Source organism: Manis javanica, chromosome 4 (genome assembly GCF_040802235.1).
Source record: "Manis javanica isolate MJ-LG chromosome 4, MJ_LKY, whole genome shotgun sequence".
Taxonomy (NCBI): Eukaryota; Metazoa; Chordata; class Mammalia; order Pholidota; family Manidae; genus Manis; species Manis javanica.
The window spans coordinates 139,885,982-139,906,386 of record NC_133159.1 but is presented as its reverse complement, the minus strand read 5'-3'; the positions used below and the strand labels follow the sequence as shown (position 1 = coordinate 139,906,386).

General features: G+C 36.5%; 1 protein-coding gene across 2 annotated transcripts in view; it reads right to left on the bottom strand.

Moving 5' to 3' along the window:
- Positions 1 to 20,405, bottom strand: part of NLK (nemo like kinase) — a 156,591-nt gene that overhangs the window by 10,592 nt on the left and 125,594 nt on the right. For both annotated transcript variants that reach the window (XR_005056980.2, XM_017660190.3), the window contains exons 4-8: positions 16,442 to 16,548; positions 14,876 to 14,961; positions 11,428 to 11,637; positions 8,340 to 8,441; positions 209 to 295 (exon numbers count right to left, since the gene is read on the bottom strand). Coding sequence is in view for 1 of the 2 variants with exons in the window: in XM_017660190.3 (XP_017515679.1) it covers positions 209 to 295; positions 8,340 to 8,441; positions 11,428 to 11,637; positions 14,876 to 14,961; positions 16,442 to 16,548 (592 nt within the window). In the remaining variant the exon portion in view is untranslated. The remainder of the gene's footprint in view (positions 1 to 208; positions 296 to 8,339; positions 8,442 to 11,427; positions 11,638 to 14,875; positions 14,962 to 16,441; positions 16,549 to 20,405) is intronic.

Here is a 20,405-nt window from a genome sequence, read left to right as displayed (position 1 = left end):
CAGTTCCTTCTCTCTGTTCATCTAGACTGCTTTGTTAATAATCAAACTTCTGTGTGATGAGCATGGTACACATGAAACTGGGGACTGGAGTTTATCTTTGAAAAGCCACTAACTACATTGCCCACCTATTCAAAGCCAGGATGTTTTTCTTAGAACACATGTATTTTTAATTCATTAAAAAAACAAATAAAAAGCAAACACTACTTACTGGATCAAAGACCAACATCCTGCAAAGGAGATGAACAGCTTCATGTGTAGCCTGGCTAGACAGGGTATAAAGTACAGGAAGAGATGGCTGTGAAGAAAAGAATTCAAAGAAGGTTAAGTGAATCTCTGTGTAAGTAGATATGGAATCCAGCCAATTTATGACAAGGTGAGTACCCAGCTCAAAAGATGTGTGCACACAATCTGAACTCAAAAGGAATGAATATTCAATTCATCAACCTATCTTCAAAAGCAACAGCTGTCACTGACTTCCAAGAGCATATTTTATATTGCATGATTACCCACTGCAGGTCAAAGCACAAAATAATCTATAAAAAGTGAAAGCTAGTCCTGTAAATATGGAGCTCCTGTTAGCCATATACCATAAATGCTTTGGCAAGAAAGGAAGACCAAACATGTCTAGGGGTGGGAGAGACAAACATTTAAACCTGGGCCACATGCAAAGTTATGCATGTAAACTGTGCCATGTAAACTACATCTGATGGTGGCATTACAATAAAGTTGCTAAAACACTGGTCCTAAAGGAGGTACATAGGACACTTAGGACTTTTTACAATCTTCTAAGTAAGCATGCCACTACTTTTGCTGGTTCTACCTATTCTGCCTTTAGCACTAATTTCTCACTCAGTAATGTTTCTGGTAAGTGGCAGGCATATCCACTTGCCCATATCTAACCCTTTGCCCTGAGGCAGGAAGATGGCTACGATGACATGAGGGACCACAGAGTTTATAGAGCTGCTATTTTACATTTGGAGAGTTGGGACAGAGCAGGCGAATGGCATCACTGCTCTGTCTCTCACACAAGTAACACTAAAAGGTCTTCTTGTATCTCCATCACAGCCTCAGAATCCTGCTATTGCGACTACTAACATCAAGTATTTGATGTGTCTGCATCCTTTCAACAAAGCGATGTAGGAAGATACAGCAAGAACCAGAAGACATCTCAGAAGCACCAAGAGGCAATTCTTTACCTTATAGAAATTTTCCTCGGGATCAAGGAGTGATAGAGGTAAGGTGAGGAATAGTTCATTAATTAACTAGACGAATCAACACTTCTGAATCTCAGTATCCTTAAACATAAAATGAGGAGGTTGACTCTCAGTATCCTTAAATATAAAATGAGGAGGTTGGATTAAATGATCTCTCAAGTTTATTTTAGTTCTATAATGAGATAATAGGATTATTATAGGTAAAAGGTGTATGCACAGAGCCCATTTATAGTTGGCAAAGATTTGTAGACCACTCACACTACTCATTGTTGCATTTACATGTTTGCAAGTACTTCTTGTTAAAAGTATGTAGGTCTATGGCAGCTCTGAAATTATTTCTATTAGTTAAGGGAGGGGAAGAGGTTTTAACTTGCAAAGTAATTTAAATATTTTCCCCGAGAATTTTTTTTTATTGTGCAAAAGTAATTTGATATTCTTGAAAGATTCTGGTTCTTGGTCTGACTGTGAATAGCCTCCCTCTTTTTCACTGGCTTATGCAGGTTGGGAGCCAAATTCCAGCCAATTCTTACCAGCCAAAATGTCTCACAACAGGCAGTTCTCTTCCACTCTCAAAGTGCACCTACTCCTCATCCTGTTTTTGTGATGGAGGTATGTTATTGCTTAGGGAAGGGTATGCTTGAATGAGTACTAGGAGATGTGGGTTCAAATCTAACTTTGCCATCATTAGACTTGGTTAAGTCATTTGAACCTTGGCTTTCTCAGCTACTCGACTGCACAGTACAGATCTGCCCACTGCCAACACTCCTGCTAATCATCTAACACCCACCGACTGCCAGGCCAGGCACCAGGGGTTGGGGCAACAAAGATGAGTAACACCTCTCTGGTGGAAGGAAACCATATGAACTAGTTCCAGAGGCCACTAGAATGGAGGGTAGAGAACAAATTAGAAGGAAAATTGGTAAGACTTTAGGATGACTGGATATAGGGTGGGGAGCTTGTGAGAATCAAGTAAGTGGATGTTAAGGCTACCTGGAATGTTAAATATCCCCTCCTAAATTTCTCTCTCTTTATGTAAATACACCCCAAAAATTACACTAAAAATAAGGCTGTTTCATTTCAGCCTAGAATGGTCATATGATATGCTTTCTCCTTTTCTGTGTTTATACACATGTTAAAGAGGCACAGAGGACAAGAGTCTGTTCAGCCATGCCAGCATCTCTCCAGAAAGAAAACCATTAGTAATTTAGTTCCTAGCATTGGCTCCACAGGAAAACATGGAATACCAGAGATGCTGCAATTCTAATACCATTTTCTTCTCCTCTGATTCACCAGCCATTATGGTTAAAACAGGGTTTCAGAACTAGAAAAGAAGCTTGTATTTCTCATCAAGTGCAAAAGAATCAATTTGAATAAAAGAAAAAACAGAAAGCTTATAAATATGCCCTTAGTATCTCGCTTGGAAAAAAGTTGTTGCCAATTCCCTCAACATACATACACATTACTTCCCCCTTTAAAACATGCAGTCCATTTTCTGTGTGTTCTGCAAGTTTGTAAGTCAGCAATGTAGGAGCGAGTGGGTGCCAGCACTGAATCGCAAGGACAGGCGGGTTACAGAGTGCTCTGTTTAGGAATATGATCAATTGTCAGTGTAACAAAGCAAGGATAAGCTTTTGAACTTGGGTGAGATATTATATGCCACAGTCATCATAAGTCAACTGCAGAGCGCTGGTCACCACAATTGGCCACAGCCAGGCTGTGCGAGTCCTATCAGTTTTCACAGGACAGCAAAGAAGCTGGGATCGTCAGTCAGCAACGTTAACTGAGTGTGCATGATGCACAGTGCACTAACGCAAGCATTCTGAGGTTATATAAAAGAAACACCCACCTGAAAAAAAAGAAGTTGGAACTGAATGAACTCTCTACTCTGCTTCTATTAAATATAAGAAACGGTCCCTGTCAGGAGACAGGACTATTTTCACTTCAGTGAAAATATATCTATTTCTGACACAATTAGTTGGGGATAATCTGAGGAAAAATGAGATGAACCTTATAAGAGAAGAATCTTTTAAGAGATGAACAAAAAGACTAAAGGCTGATAAATGGGCTTTTCAATGCTATCAGTAGGTCACCTTAGTAGACACTTGGGCTGTGGCAGCTAGGATTCCTTCCATCTAAGATTCTGAGTTGTAGAAATGAGACAATAAAAAATATCACACAGTGTTTTTGTCTGCCCAGCATTCTCTGACCTTTAGGAAACCACTTCCTTCTCACTCTCAGATCAAGTGGTTTGGTTGGGCTTGATTTTCATCTCCCAACTCTAAGAAAAGCACCTAACCTAGTCCTGGCCAATCAGGTGATACAGTTCCCTGAGCATCATGACTGGCTCCAGATGGGCACACGGTCTAAAACAGGTAAGGGATAGTCAATGGAATGGTTAACCCAACACGTACCCCAATCCTCTTCTTCCTTATCTACCTTTATTTTATGGGATAAAAATATTATTACTTTTTTAGCCTGTGTTGGGTCTGGGAGGCCACATATTACACAGTTCTGGACAATGACACATAAGCACAAGTTTGCTAGAAGCAGGAAAACTTTTGCTTTCCTGATAAAAAGGAAGGTACTTCAAGTGCTCCCTCTTTCCTCCATTCTTTTTGCTTTGAAAGTAAACAGGAATGTTAGACAAGCTACAGCATTTTGTGACCATGAGGTGATAAGCAAGAGAGTTTAAAGTCAACACTCTAAAGAGGGAAGAGGAGAAAACACTAGATCCTTGATGACATAACTGAGCTGCTTTACTAGCTCCAGACTGCCCACCTCTGGAACTCTTGATGTGGAGGAAAACTCAACTACTATTTCTTTAAACTACTGCAAGCAAGATTTTCTATTACAACCAAACATATTCCTAACTGAATCAGAGACCCTCCAAATACTGTTTTTGGTTCTATTGAAGAAAGTTCCTTCATGAATGACTGATATGCTACTCCATCATAGGCCCGGACTGCTGGTTCCATTTTTGCAGACACACAGGGGAAAGTTTGAAAATGAAATCAACACACAGGAAAAGAGATCAGAAGTCAGAGTTCCGGGCTTGGAATATTTCTTGACTGCCTGAATCCAGCAGGGCTTGATGTCAGTTATAGATCGGGACTTTTCAGTTATGTGACCCAGTAAGTTCCCTTTTTTGCTTAAACCAGTTTGAACTGAGCTTTACTTGAAAGAGTCCTGATTGATACACCAATGTATATCAATCAACCAATACAAGTAAGTTAATTTGAGGCAGTAACCTGTGACTTTAAGAAGATAGCTAAGTAGGTTCTCCTTCTATATACGTATATTTATATTTTTAAAAAGGTCCCACAAACAATAGTACTTACTGTTCTTTGTACAAACATACATAAATAAATGTATAGAAAAATACATCTGAAAAGATATTCTCAAATTAATCCATAGGGGACTGGGATGGCATGGGGGGGTAGCTAAGGATGATGAACTCTCTAAAATTTTTGTTGTATGTGTACTCACATATTGCTTTTGCATATATACAAATGAAATTTTAAAAATCCGCTGTGAAGATGTATCTGCCAGGCAGTATATACTGGCTAAGAAGACAGGTTTTAGAATTATTTTTGAGATCTGGCTTAAGACCTTAAGCATATTATTTAACCCCCATAATTCTCTATCTCCCATCTGTAAAAGGAATGGTAAGTGGTACATTATAGTGTTGTGAGGATTTAATGAGCTAATGTATAAGGAGTGTTTAGGACACTGATTAATACCTAGCAAACCTCTTAATTATTATTAGAAATGATTATTAGTAGTAAAGAATGGTCATTTCCATCTAACTTTGAGTAGCTACTTAGATGGGAACTACTTGAAAGAAGTTTAGTTTTTCTTTTTATAGTCCAAATTCAAAAACTTGTATTGAAATTTTTAAAGTATTCCTCATGAGTTTAAATAATTAATCTAACTCCTATATTAAGCATTTTAGGGTAAGTACAGTGAGACAGCTCAGCAGCTTTGCTCAGAATTACTTGGAGTCTTCTAAAAGTTAGAGGCTCTTCTCTGAGAATGTTTTTTTATTTCATATAATCAGTAATATGTTACACAGATCCTTCTGCCTTGTTCATAAGCTTAAAAGGAATTCATCCAAAATTTTTCTATAGGTTTTTGTAAGTAACTTTTATCATGGTAATGCATAAAAAGGATTGAATCTTATCTAATTCCTTTTCTGCATCAATTGAGGCAATCACGGTTTTTCTCATTTAAAATGTCAAAATACATTGATAAATATTCTGTAGGTGAACTGTCTTTGCATTCCTGAGACAAACTTCACTTGATCATAATGTATTATTTTTAAAAAAATCACAAACTATACCCACTATTTTAGAGTGATAACTTTGTTACTGAGTGTTTAGAATCCTAGGCACTATTCTATACTCTCCTTGCATGTACTATCTCTTTATAATTATAAAAACTTAATGGAGTAGGTACCATTTTACAGATAATGAACTGAAGTACTTGGAAATTAAATAATTTGCCTAAGGTCACAAAGTATGTCACTGGTAGAGCTATGATTCATGTTGTTTGTCTGAAAATTGTAATGTACAACTCCTGGGACACCACTCAACATGTGCAATGTGGTGATCCTGAGAGGATACCACAGCCTACATTCTCAATCACTATAGTCCAGGGGAAAAAAATGGAGTGAAACTCTGGCACAGAGCATTGAGCTGAGCACTATGCCCTTTTCAGAATCTTTATTGTGTATATCGGATTTGGGAACAAATTAATCTTTTAAAGTTAAAAAAAAAAAATCCAAGGGCTACACACCAATATACTTGAGTGTGGGTGTGCATATGTCTTTCAGGCTTAGCTCTAAATAGCTACATGAATGGTGATACCTTCAAGCAGCTGCTAGCAGGCTAGTAAGGGGCATATAGGACATGCATCATGGGAATAGGGAAGAGTACCCAGTGGGAAGGGAAAAGGTAGGATTTGACTAAGGTTAAGTAAAGTGCTTCAAGGGTCTGTTAACTTCTCTTGTGAGCAGCGGTGGTGTAAAGATCAGTTAGCAAACAGATAAAAAATGGAATTTCCAAAAGGGGGGAAAAATGGAACCATGTAATATTCTAAGTTCATTCTAAGTTCATTCAATTAAATATGGTAGGCATAACTTATTCTATACAAATCTACCTGGGTTAGTACTCAAAGACCATGAACACCTGTCCAAGAAGCCAATTTCCAGCACTGGTTAAAGCTTATCTAAAGATAAGACGTTAAAGTCTGAACAAAGCTTATCTAACCTTTGAGCAGAAATGGTCTCCTAATTCTTTCGCCCAGTCAATCTCTTCAAAATCAAAATATTTCAACAACCAAGACTATCTAGGGCTACCTGACTTTTACCTCAGTGCTCACTTTATGGCACCACTAAACTTAGTGGTAAGCGAAATGTTAAACTCTAAGAGGCAGTATTGTTAAGAGGCCAATTCAAGTGAAAATGTATGAGAAAGGATTCTGCTAAACATTTTAACCTACTTAACTGTTAGTATGGAACTTAAAATTTTCCTTTCTTCCCTGCCTCGTTTTAGACAATAATACATTTGCTAGTTTTTATTTAATTGAAAACTCTAGCCTTTTACAACTAAGAGATTTTAAAAAATTTCTATTAGAAAAAGGACTCGCTTGCCAAGAATGCTCAAAGGAGTGTACAGTGACTTCTGGTGCAGTGAGTTACATTTCTGAGTTGTTCTAGACAGCAGGCAGGAAACTCCTAAAGAAACCTTGCTCTTTTGGCTGGTGTTTTTAGCAACTCTGACACAAAGCTGATGACTATCAGCAAGAGTTAAAATTCCCCTAGAGATGGAAGGGTGGCACCAGGGTATCCAATTTCACTTTTTCATTACCAGCTACCTTTAGCCAGGCAAGATTTACTGACCTCTTTAGGAAAAGAAGAAAAGCATTTTGCTATTTCCAAGGACACATTTACCATGAGGTATCAATAAATTTTACTATTTCTGATACTGGCCAACAGATAGATCATAACAGATCTTTTTATTTCCTTCTATCTTTCTCTAGGTTAACACATACTGTGCTCTTCCAAGGCAGTTAGGGACTCAAATTATTTCATAGTTCTAAATTAAATGCAACAGAAGGATGTAACCGACAGGGGGCTATTTAAAATACCAGCATCATATCTCTATGAGTTTTTAGAAGATAAAACATGAAACACATTGCCTTGTATGCCTGTGAAAACAGAAGCTCTGGAGCTACGCTAGAATCAGAGTGGGAACTGCAAAGTGAAGGCAAGGCCTTGACCAAATGTCCGGCTGGTAATTTGAGAGAAGTGTCAAACTTGGTCTATCATTTGGTCAATCAAAGATCAATCAGATCCTCTAAAGGCCCAATTTAAAAGACACCAAGGCAAAGCCCAGGAAAATTAGTTGTGGATCTTCCTGTTCAAGCCTTCTCTCTTGTGTTTCAGTTTGTTGTTCCCAGGAAAAGTATTCCCCTTACTCACTCTTTACATCATTAAGCTGTTTTGTCCAAAGGAGATGGGGAAAGTACTTCTAAAAAATGCTGCTAAATCAACAACAGGGTGGAGATAAAAACCATCTTGTCTCTCTCAGCAGTGAGTTGGCTGGTTCCAAGTAATACTGATCAGTGCAAATCCGGCAATCTCTCTTCATACTTCTTTTCTAACCCTATTCACATCTGATTCTGTGTTAGTGGCAAGACTGCAATAGAAACAGCTTCACATTCTTGGCTGGAATAAGAGATACCAGGTATTTTGGCTCAGTATTTGGAAAGGACATCATGATATACATGTTATGGCACAAAGGTCAAAGCTCTGCCCCCAATAACTTTTCCCAGACTCATCAAAAACCAGGACCCAAGCAGCCAGGGGTCATTTATTTGCAAAGGTGATAGAACAATTATTTACTTTGTCTAGGTTAACACATACTGGCATTGGGAATTACCATATTTTATTTTATTTGACAAATATCTGCTATTTTCTTACTTATGGCCATGATATTAAAAAGAAAAAAACCAAATCCTACAAGCAATGATTTACTTAAAAATTCTCAATTCATTGTTCTGCTGGAAGGACAACCCTGCCCCAAAAGATGGTTACCAAATACAAATCCCCACCCTCTCTTTTACCTGTTTATGAGGACCCCTGAGTATGTGTGCCTTAGCGCCTTCGCAAGCCGTCCTCATTGCTTCCAGTGATGGTGTGCCCAAGAGATCCGTGATCAAATCCAACTACAAGAAAATGTGAAATACTGATGGACAGTAACGTCAAGGAAACAACTTATTCTTAATCACAGCCTTAGAGACAAAGACCAAATCCGGGGGAAAAACCTTAAGACAAGTTTCAGATTAACTGACAGGACCCCCTACCTCCACTTTCTGGATTATTAAAATACCAGAGAAATGTTTAGTAAGAATCTATATGATAAAAATATAGAAAAGATCTTTTGGCAGGCGTGGCATTCTAAGGCTAGGGTAATTCAGGAGTCTGCATCTACCTGCCCTATGTCTTAATAACAGAGCATCTAAGGTTCTTAGAAAAGAGGTGAACTGCTCTTTCGCTGATGGCTAACAACTGTTCTTTTCAAACAGTTAACAGATTCTCATGCTCAAATGGATTCAGGATCATTAAGGAGCTAATCCACAAATCAGGCAGCTGTGATTTAGTAAACATTCAGAATATTCAAACCAGAAATGAAAGCTAAGCTATCAATGTTTGGACCACTACACAGCCTTTACACTCTAGTTACGCTAGAAATCTCTTAACACTGGCAGAAAACTGTAGTACTTAGAAAACCACGACACTGACGTAAGGCTACATTTAGTTAGCTGGGAACAATAAGAGCCCAATAAAAATGGTCTTCTCATAAATCTTTGTAGGTAGCAAACCACCTTAACAATTTCCTGTAGTGCTATAATTGTTCTAACATTAGCAGTAACATTTTATCTGGATTCCTCCAGGATGGAAAGTTCTTACCTAGAGAATAGTTCTTTTCCTGGTTTGGGGGGTTGCCAAATAGAAAGTAATACTTTCTGCATTTAACTAAGCCATGGGTTAGCCATCGATAGTATCACTGCCCTCCAGGATAATGGTGAGAGTCAAGTAGCTTCTTTTCCACAGAAGTAAAGATTTCTATACAAAGCTTTTTGGGAAAAGTGTGTTGGTGATACTTCTGGGCCTCTAATAACTACACTAAAGGCAGAAGGAAAAGACTGGCTCCTGAAATCAAATGGAAACATTCAGAGTTGTCTAAAATGGGTTAGATCCATGGTTGGCAAACATTTTTATGAAGTTTGCTGGTATTACAGGATCTGGGATATTTACTTCTCTAAGATACAGAGACAATGCTATAGAAAATAAAGTTAGACTCTTTTCCCATTTTAAATCTTGATTTCTCATCCTAAAATATGCTTATGATAAATAGATGTGATAGATACCCTTCACTGGCTACCGGCAAACTCAAGACCTAATAATCCTATTCCAGTTGCTTCACATTTTTCCTTTAATATTCTTTTCAGCATCAACCAATAATCCCTTAATTTTTACTTAAGCTTTTCTGTATGGCAGTTATGGCAGCTTATGTCCAGACATGATAGGCTTACAGGTAAATCTGTTAAACTCTACTTCCTAAGGAAATTGAACAGTAACGTGGATATTGTCAATAGTACCCAATATTAGTTACATGTGATAATTTTTTATCATCTGCATCAGTTTTAAGTTGTAAATCAAAAAACACTGTGAATGTCTAGCTCAGAAATAAATTTAAATGTGATCATAGCATGTATAGTTTTTAATGTATCAGTTAACAATTCTTCTTAGAAAGAGTATAAAAGAAAATGATGCCATATTTGGCCAAGTGTATGAATTATTTACAAAGATACACACTAGTCAGGTAGTCAGGGTTATCTTTCAAAATATGATCAATGAAATCTTAACACTCTCTTGCTCAAAACCTTCCTACAGCTTTCCATCACACTTTGGATAGAATGAAATCCAAAAGTCCTCATCAGATGACCAGGTCAGGTTCTTTCTCTCTGTCCTCGTCTCCCACATGCTCTTCTTTGATGACCATGCCATCCCTCCAACAGGGCAAAACGTTCCTGCCTCAGAGCTTTATTACTTTGTCCCTTTTCCTAAACACTCTTTCCCATTATCCTGCTTCCTCATTTCACTTGGATTGCTCGTCAGGTGTCATCCCCCCAGAGAACCCTGCAGAGCATTGCTCTGCTCCATCATCCCTCTCTTTCTCTGACCTAGTTTAATTTTCCTTCAAAGAATTTACCATTACTTGGGGTTATATTTATTTGTATACTTATTTATTTTTTTGTCTCGTGTGAAGTTTTACAAAGGCAGCTTTGTCTTATTTACTACTGTATGATTAATCCTGGCACATCACCACTACTATAATTGCTAACACCTACAGTAGTCTGCTTTCTATGTGCCAGGCCTTATTTTCACCTTTACTATTTCAATCTGTACAACAATCCTCAGAACAGTTTAATTTGCCCAAGGTTTAATGGGTAACAAGAGGCAGAGATAGGGTTTGAACCCATCAATTTGATTTTACAGCCTGAGCTCATCACTGTTGTATTAGTCTCATGTAAACAATATTGTTAAAATTTATTAATTAAAAACTGCTTAAGACTTATCACAAGAAAATATGTGAGTAATGAATTAGCTATAAAGGCAGACAATTAAAGTATCATGAATGGTTTCCAAAAGCTACATTTTAACTAGCTTCTCATGTTCTCTGCCACATTTAAATATTTTAGCCTAATAATAAAGATCAGAAATGTTTCTAAATGATCTGATTTAAAGAAATCAAACTATATATATATAAATTTATAAATTTATATTTTAAGCACAGAGTGTAAGTATATAAAATCACCAAATACATTTTCAAGTTAGACCAATTCAGTCAGAAAGAAGAGAGACCCTCTCACAACAGAAAATTATACCTGTGCAAATTGTTACAATAGGGTCTGCTGTTACGCAGACAGTGCATGCAATAAAATCACCACTCCCTCTAATAGTCTGGCAAGTCACTAAATGGATCTTATTGTAATCTTCAACTTTATAATCTCATGAATTGTAAGTGATCCTGAGTTTCCTAAAAGCAATTTAGACAGTGAATAAGCCCAAGACATGTGTACAGGATAATTTTTCTTTTAAATCTGTAATAGAATAAAGCTACTAAAGCCTAAAGTGAAATCATACCTGTTGAATGGGACTCTGTGCCTGAAACAGTATTCTTCGTCCTAGTAGTTCTGCAAAGATACATCCGACAGACCAGATGTCAATAGCATTGCTGTAATGACGGCTGCCCATCAGGATTTCTGGAGCCCGGTAATACTGAGTAACAACTTCCTGAGTCATATGACGGGATTCATCTAATTCCTCTACTCTGGCCAATCCAAAATCACAAATCTGAGTAGAAAAAAATTATCAAAATATTGTCAAAAAGACAAATATATTTACAAGTGGAAAAGTAAAACAACAAAACCCAAAACCTTGACAGAACTCTGAACTTTGAAAAATTTTCACTGATAAAGGTAGAGTATATTTGTGACAATATATAAACTGATCTTACTTGGGTGAGAGAGAACAAACTTCCATATTTCTATATAAAACCAAAAACAGCTGAATGCATATTTTCAGGCTTAACACAGAAACCAAACTATCTATTTTCAAGGCTGGCTTATTAAGGGAGATATGACAAGAAAAAAGGTATATCTTGAAGACCTCCTGGGCTATGTTCACTATCTTTATAGAATACATATAGTAAAATTTCTTTAAAGCTATGGATTTCAAACTGAGCCCTGCTGAATCCAGTTCTGAGGAGGTACTTCAGAAGTTCCATAAATATTTTACCTAAATTTCACATGTATTTATTTAGAATACTAAATCACACTCAAATGTATGACTATGTCAAAATGTAGCACACCGTAGAATACCAATGCTACCAAGGTCTTTCATTTCTTCATTCCATACACACTTAATTGAGTACCTGTTATGTTTCAGAAAGAGTGCTAGAACATGGAGAAGTAACAGTAAATGAGAAAGAGTACTGGTTAATTTATATACAGACCTAGGAATAAATCTTTTCTTGCTGTTTCTGTTTGAAAAGTATGCTGAGGTTGCCAGGTGAGCTGTTAGTATACAGTAACATTACTACTCACCAGCAACTTCTGCTTATTTTCAGGAATGAAGATTTTCTTGATACTGTGCAACCAAAAACAAAAACTGGAAGCATTGAGGATGAGATAAGACAGTTAATGGCCATCTAAGTGCCAGCATTTTTACTGATTAACTTTGTGAATTAAGACTGTAAGTGAAGAAATAACTTTTTATCTATGTTTAAGTTCAGATCCCAGCATAGGATTTTATTTGGAAAAAGGGTCTGGAAGCTTAAAAAACGTTTGAAAACCACTGCTTTAAAGGAAACAAATTTTACCTCTAATTTTTGGCAATCCTCTCTTTCTGTCTTGAATCTACTATGTCTGGTCACATCAAATGAATTCATGTTTGTATGTGGGGATGAATCAGTATGAAGCCAACATCTTTAAAACTTAAAAATGAAGGAAAGATTTCCAGACCACACAGAAAAACCATACCAGAAAGGAAAAAAAAAGCATAAGTTGTTGATCAAATGCTCCCAAAGGCTAGTGTTCAAATAACACATCATATTTAAAAGCTCTATTACTTGGCCATGAATTTTTAGGATACGTTAAAACAAAAGCAAAGGGAAGAGCTTAAATTCATTTTTCCACACATTTTTTTATATTGATAGTAAAAAACCAATTACCCACCCAACAAAAAGTGTTTTCTGTTACAACACAAGTCTGATCTGGAGAGATTTTTGGAAACTTATCTAGAAGACAAGCTAAACCTAAAACAAGTTTGTATGATTAGATAACGAAACAAATATTGAGATTTCCAGCAAAATTATCCATTTTGTGCTTAGCAGGAAACAAAATATATTCATAAAATGAGGAGAGCAACTTAAAAGAAATGTCTTATAATTATTTTAAATGAATTCATACATTTGAGAAGATAGAATTAACATCTCTAGCTTGGCATTCTACTCTGGCTGTTAAAAATAGACTGCTAGGACAAGTCAAAGGAGTAGGGCAAAATTTCAATTTGTTCTGATCTGTGTGTTGTTTATTTGTAAGTGACACTTTCCTTTAGTTACTCATTCATGTAGCCAGAGGTTACAGTACCATAACAGAAGACCTGAAAAGTGGACTTCAAGTAGTTAATGGCATCAAGCATGGCAGGTTTTACACAAAATGCTTTGTAAAGTTCTTCAATCAGAAATTGAAGTAAGAAGAAACTGGCTTAAATTGTCGAAAAGCTGATTTGGTTTGAATAAGATAAAGAACTCCTGACCATAAAGTTCAAGAATTTTTTTTTTAATTTTTAAAAAATTAAAATGGGCTATGGGGATAGGATAAGTTGTTCTCTTAAAAAAGTAAAAAGATGGCAGGGGAATGAACTCAGTGACCTATAGAAAGAACATATAGTGGACTCTGTGGACAATTTCTGTGGAAACAAAAGACTTAACTACGGTCTTAGTTGTGTTCAGGGAGAATATGAAAAATAAGTTTTTTAATCTTTCTGAGTTAAAACAGGAACACAGTTCAAGGCTATATTATAATGAAGGGAGAATTTTTATTCAAAAACAATGTAACATACCAGCTTTTAAAGAAAATTATCCTATTACTTAAAGAAAACATTTAAAATAAAAAATGAAATTCATTTGTATACTTGGTTTTAGTGTTTAGTTTAACTGCCAACAATTTTGATTATTTATAAAGTAGAGGCTACATTAAACAGCACTTTTTTCTTATTAGAGGTGGGAAATGCAGATACATGGACCACTCTAAAAAAATAATGGGGAAGGGAATTACTGGGGAAAAAGTGAAACTGAAGTTGATGGCTTTAGATTTTGGGGCTCCTAACTACCATTAGTCCTATAATCAATTCCCCATCAGAGGAATAACTGAGGGTTGGACACTATATTTTGTGGAAATACACTTGACCCTTTCCTGGCTTGGTATTTTCACTGTTAAATGTTTCCAATTCCTTATTTTGCTACCTCAGTCAAATAGCATATAAAAATGTTAGCTGTGCAAAAAAAACAGTCTTAAAAGCCACACTTCATTCTCATATAAACAGAAGTTTGCTGGTCTTCCAATATTTCTCTTTCTTTCTTTTTTTAATGCTCAACCCAATTAGTGTAGTTACTATCTGTCAACATAGAAGGATGTTATAACTACTGACTATAGTTTTATGGTGTACTTCCATCCCCATGACTAACTTTATGATTAAGATTTTGTCCAGTATTTCCTTTAATATACATTTCCACAGTAATTATGACAATTTGAAAAGAAGTCACCTTTTCTATTCTATTTTAGTCACACTGTATATTCCAATTTTTGTGGTTCCAAAACAGGCAAAATATCATGAAGAAACCATTAACCAAGACCACAAATTAGTTAATATGGCCATGACAAGTGATATTGCTAGAGAAAACTGGATTCTTAATTTTTGGTAAATTGATAAAAATAAATTTAACTATTTCTTTCACAAAAACATGTTCTTAAATCTGCCTTGATATTCTGATTTTTTTCCTCAGATATTTACATAATGGAAAATCTACCTTTAAAACACAGTTGCTGTTCACAAGGAGATTCCCTGGCTTAATGTCTCGATGTAAAATGCCAGCTGAATGGAGATATTTCAAACCTGAAATAACAAACAGATTTAATTGAAGATATTTAATTCTTTTACTCAACCAATGATTCTGGGAAAACTACAGAAACAGAGAGGACAGGATTTAAGATTGTTCCTTAAAATAATTGCATAATGAATGTTATTAAAAGCTTGCCTCAAAAGACTCTAATTTTGCTATAGTAAAATAAAGTGTCATCAAGGGTTTGTACAATCCAGTATCTGTAATTCAAGAGATTATTTTAGGTTTAAGTATAAACTTTTCAGGCACAGGAGTTAAGGCTGACCATAGCAACATTCTTGAGTTGCTTCTAAGTGTGGCTGCTGGAGCTCCGCTGTTGAAGGCTCTCAACTTGTGATTCTGAGCTGGCTCCAACAAAATTATGCCCATTAACCAACAGGAAACCTTTTCCAGGACAGAATTTTGTTGACAAGACAGGATTCAGAAACTTGCCCAGGTTTGTTGGTAGCATTCTCCACCACTGAGAATCAAGGGGGCAATTAATTACTTGTAAAATATTTTTTGACACCTTAAAAGACTAGTGGCTTAAGCACTGCTATAGGAAGGCCACAGCTTCAGGGCTGAATCTTTTAAATAAAATGTAGCAAATCACATTTTTTTTACAAGTGAAAGAAAAGATCTAGTATCTTCTCTCCATATGCTCCATCACAGAGTATCAACAAATCTACAGAAGGTGAACTTACTAGTTTTAATATTGTGCATGTGTTTTAATCCTCTTTGCAGATATTTCAGTCTTTATAAATATAGAATGTCTTAATTCTATGGATCCCAATGGTGGGGGGTTGATATTTTACCATTAAGAAAGCTATTTCAGCTTTAAATAATTCTCCATTTATAATCACAGAATTCTGAAGGGCACCTGCTGGCCAGAAGCAGCTCCAACGTCAGACCAAATCGCTTTTACATCAAGTTGGTGCTCGTTAGCTAAATAGTCTGGAGAATTGTTTAGCTGGCTTATTTCTATCAATCTCCTGCATGCTTATTTCTATCAATCTCCTGCATGTTTTAAAAGTCATTTTGTTTGTCTAAAGTTATATCCAGGTATGTCAGTCAAAAGTCTAACCAGGCCCACCTACTGCCGGCTTGAAGAATGATGTCATCCACAGGAGAGTTACTCTTCAGTTAAGGTCATCTGATGCCAGCCACATACTCCTACTAAAGGCTATTTGGTGGAAACTTTGTAAACTACCTCTGCTTGACAAACTATCCTGCTTATTTACCTCTCTAGATTAACCCACTAAATTACCTAGACAGGGCCTTCTCTTCCACCACTGAAAATAAGAACCATTTCAACACTCTTAAAAGCCTCTTATTTAACATGAAGTATATAGATTATTAAATATACCTTGATTAAAAGAAAAAAGTCTTTAAGAAAGAAGCAAGCCTTGGAAGGTCAGATTAAAGTTCAAATGAAAAGCAACACATATTGGTAATACAGTGACACTACCTTTTTCTTCATAAAGAAAATCTTACCTCGCAAAATCTGATAAAGAAAAACTTTGACATGATCTGAGCTGAGTGGTTGAGGAGAGACGATAATTTTATGTAGGTCACTCTGCATCAATTCTGTGACAACGTAGCTTGAGGTTTTTAGGTTAAGGAGAGTTCAGACAATTCAGCCCCTAACCCCCTCAAAGTAGGCACCAGGACTAAAGAATAACTTCCATTTCTTAAGGCTGGAAAGAGCTTAGGGAAAGCAAGCAAAAAAGATAGAATGACATAGGTGAGAACTTCAGCTCTCACAAGATAAAACATTGCCAGCATTAAAAAAAAAAAACTTACTGTTTTAAAAGTCAGCAAGAATAAACAACTAAGTGATTCTCTATAATCGGCATTATAAAAGAAAAATAAGGATAAACATATTTTAAATGATAGCCAGGCTAGGAGTGTCAAGACCAAAGACTCTCAGGGTCTTTTCAGACATGTCACTGTAGCGTCCTTTGAATCCAAACAAGTGGGTTGGTCTCACCCTAGACCACCATGGCACCAATGGAAAGATGACAAACTACCTATCAACTGTGGCTTAACTTATTTTTTAAAGTATGGTACACCTAAAAATGTGTAAAATGGTTAGTTCAGATCCAAGCCTCTCTACAACCTTAATTCTTTTCTTAGCTTTTTATACATTTGTATCTTTGTTACCAAATTTAAACTTCCTATGCTTTGTACTCCATTATGTTCCTCAGGAGTTGCTCAACAGATGATAAAAGGCTGGGGCTTGAGGGGCAGTAGAGATGTGGATGAAGGTGTCATCTGTTGCTACATCTAGAACAGCATGTCTTACCCTGCCTGCAGTTAAGAACTCATGAAAAATTTGAGTTTTATAATTTAAGCAACCTTCCTTAAGATAAGGGGATAGGACCCTTGACTTGAGGAGTTCCTACCAGGCTTCAAATTCTTTTTGACACCTTGTAAAAGTTAGTTCCATGCTCTGAGTAAACACTAAGGCTCCCCTTGCAATTGAAAGCAGAGAAAGACAAGACAAAAAACAGCAGAGATTGTCACTGGGCTGCAGTTACTCTGCTTTCTTACATAGTTTTTCAGATCCTAACTTTCTTCTTTCAGAGACACTATGGAATCTTTTCAAAGGACCATCCACCTGATACCCTGTAAAACAAGAGCCTCCTGTACCAGTTCTGTCCCACAGCTGGTCCTAGAAGACGACAGGCCATCTCAGGGGACAGCTGTAGTCTTAGAGTGCTTACCATTAGCTCTAAATTGACTAAGAGGGTCCTGGGGTTGTTTTTTGCATTTACATGCTCATTGTAAGGGTAAATGCTAGGCATATAAAAATAAAATATTTAAGAAGTGCTGTTAGGCTTTGGATTTTACCTTTAAAAAGACTTACAGTAAGTGGTCATTATTTGGGGGATAGGATTTAAAAACACTTCTCATTTAATGTTTTAACAAAAACAAGTACAAAAAGGGAAGACTTGAGAGTGGGAACAGTGACCAATAGTCGAAAAATGCCCTCCTCCTCAAGACGTTTTCTTCAAATGGCTTCTAGAATACCCAGGTGTGTCTTTCCTTCTCTCACCAGTTTCTTCCCAATCCTCCTCCTTTGCTGGTTCTCTTCTCCAGCCACTCAACACTGAAATGCCCCAGGGCTTGTCCTCTTCTCTCTCCACACTCACTTTCTTGAGTGATGGATCCAGTTCTGTGATTTTAACTAACATCATTGCTGGTGACTCCCAACTTTGTGTCTCTAGTTTATCTCCTTTCCTTAGGTCCAGCCTTGTATATCAAACTGTCTACTCATTATCTGCACTAACTGCATTAACTGCTGTCTAACTGACATCTCAAACATGTCCAAAACTATTCTCCATCTTTCTAGTTGCAGGCTTTCCCACAGCAAATCCCTTTGTCCAGCAAGCTGCTCACACTACAAAGTGCAAACCTTGAAGTCATCCTTGATTCCTCTCTCTCTCACTCACTCTACCTCCAATCCATCAAAAAACCCTGTTGGTTCCTTCACAATTTAGCTACAGAATTAGACCACTTATGTCCATATTACCACCCTTGGTCCAAGACCTCTAGATTACTCTTATATTTTTATTTGTCTACATATATTAACATTTTACTATATAGAAAAGACAATTTTTTAGGTTTCTAATACTCTCAGGTATGATTTTTATCTTAGGTGTTAATTAACCAAATTATTTCCAAAGAAATACATTCTACTTCATAGCGAAGGCTAGTTAGGAAATCAGATTGGTTATGTAGTGTTTCCTTACAGAACAGTTTTCATTGACCTACTAGAATCATTCTATAAAATAATACACATCAGTTAAATTATGATACTATTATCAGGGTTAGATTCAGTTTTTCTTAATAGTTTAAATCTTCTTTAAAAAATTTTCAACACAGAAACTTGGAAGAATTAAACAGCGATCACCCATATCTACCTATATATGTATCTACCACCTAGATGCTCCACTTAACATTTTGCTCTATTTGCTTTAGTACACATTATCCATGGCTATTTCCATTCATGAGTTCCTTTCACTTCTTAGATGTATTTTCACAGAATGATCTTTTAGAACAAAGCCAGATAATGTCACTTTTCTCTAAAGACTTCCCATTTCACCTAAAGTCAAAGTCCTTAAAATGTCCTTTCATGACCATAAATGATCTGGCCTCACTTCACTACCTCCTCTCCTATCATTTTTCTCCTTGCTATTCTCTGAACATGCTAGACACACTCTGACCATAAGCCTTTATCCTAGCTGTTGCCTATGCCTGGACTTGGCATGAGGGATATCAGATACCTACTTGGCTAACTCTTTTACCTCCTGTGTTTTTGCTTGAATCTTCTCAATGTGACCTACCTTGATCATTCTAATACTTTGGTCCCACATGCCTTATCCAATTGCTACCCCCTTGTACAATTCTTTTTTCATTTGGCACCTATCCAACATGATTCACCTAAGTGTTTTTTGTCTGTCTCCCCAGCCCTGCCCCATGAGGGCAAGAGTTTTTGCCTGTCTCATTCACAAGTCTATCCCAAACTTTCAGAAACACTGCCTGCACATAGTAAGTCCCCTATAAATATTTGTTGAATGAATAAACTTATATTGAGCACCTATTATGGAATAGCCACTCTATTAAAGTATTTTAAATATATTATCTAATTTTCATGGCACACCTATAAGGTAGGTGGTGGTATCCCAATTAAAGATGAAATTGAGACTAATAAAAGGCAAGTAACCTGCCTAAGATGACACAGTGGTAACTTGGACTTGACTATGTTTAAAATTGTTTCAATGACCCTCCACAATTTTGGATTTATCTTCTTTTAAGTTATACTTTACAAACTGTAATAAAATATACTGAATATTCACTGTGTTCTTCATAACAAAATTAAAGCTAATAAATGCAGAAGCAGTGATAGATTAGGGGAAAATTTTTGCCATTTTGTAACCTCAGTGGTATCTTGGTACCAGTTATCCATGGCTGCTAAAGCCATTTCAAAGGGATGAGGGTGCCATCACCTCAATCCACTACTCAATCTTAGCAGCACTTAATGTGGGACAAGATATTATATCTTTGTGATATGTACACCACTGCCTGGAAAGTATTCATGCCAAATAAAAAAAAAACTTTAATATAATCAATTCTATAGCTCTAAAGACCAATATGGGGGAAAAAACCCCAAAACACCACGAGGAAGCAATCAGCCAAACAGGTAATGTTGATTACTCTTTGGGAAAAATTTATCCAATAAACCACACACACACACACACAAACATATGTGAGGGGAAGGGAAGGTAGGAATGGTATTTGGGATAAAAGAATCTCAGAGATATAGTAACCAAATGCAATGTATGGACTTTGTTTATATCCTGATTCAAACAAACCTGATGAAAACAGAGATCTTTGAGGCCATCAGGGGATAGTAAAAAATTGTCTAATTTTACTGGGTATGATAATGACATGA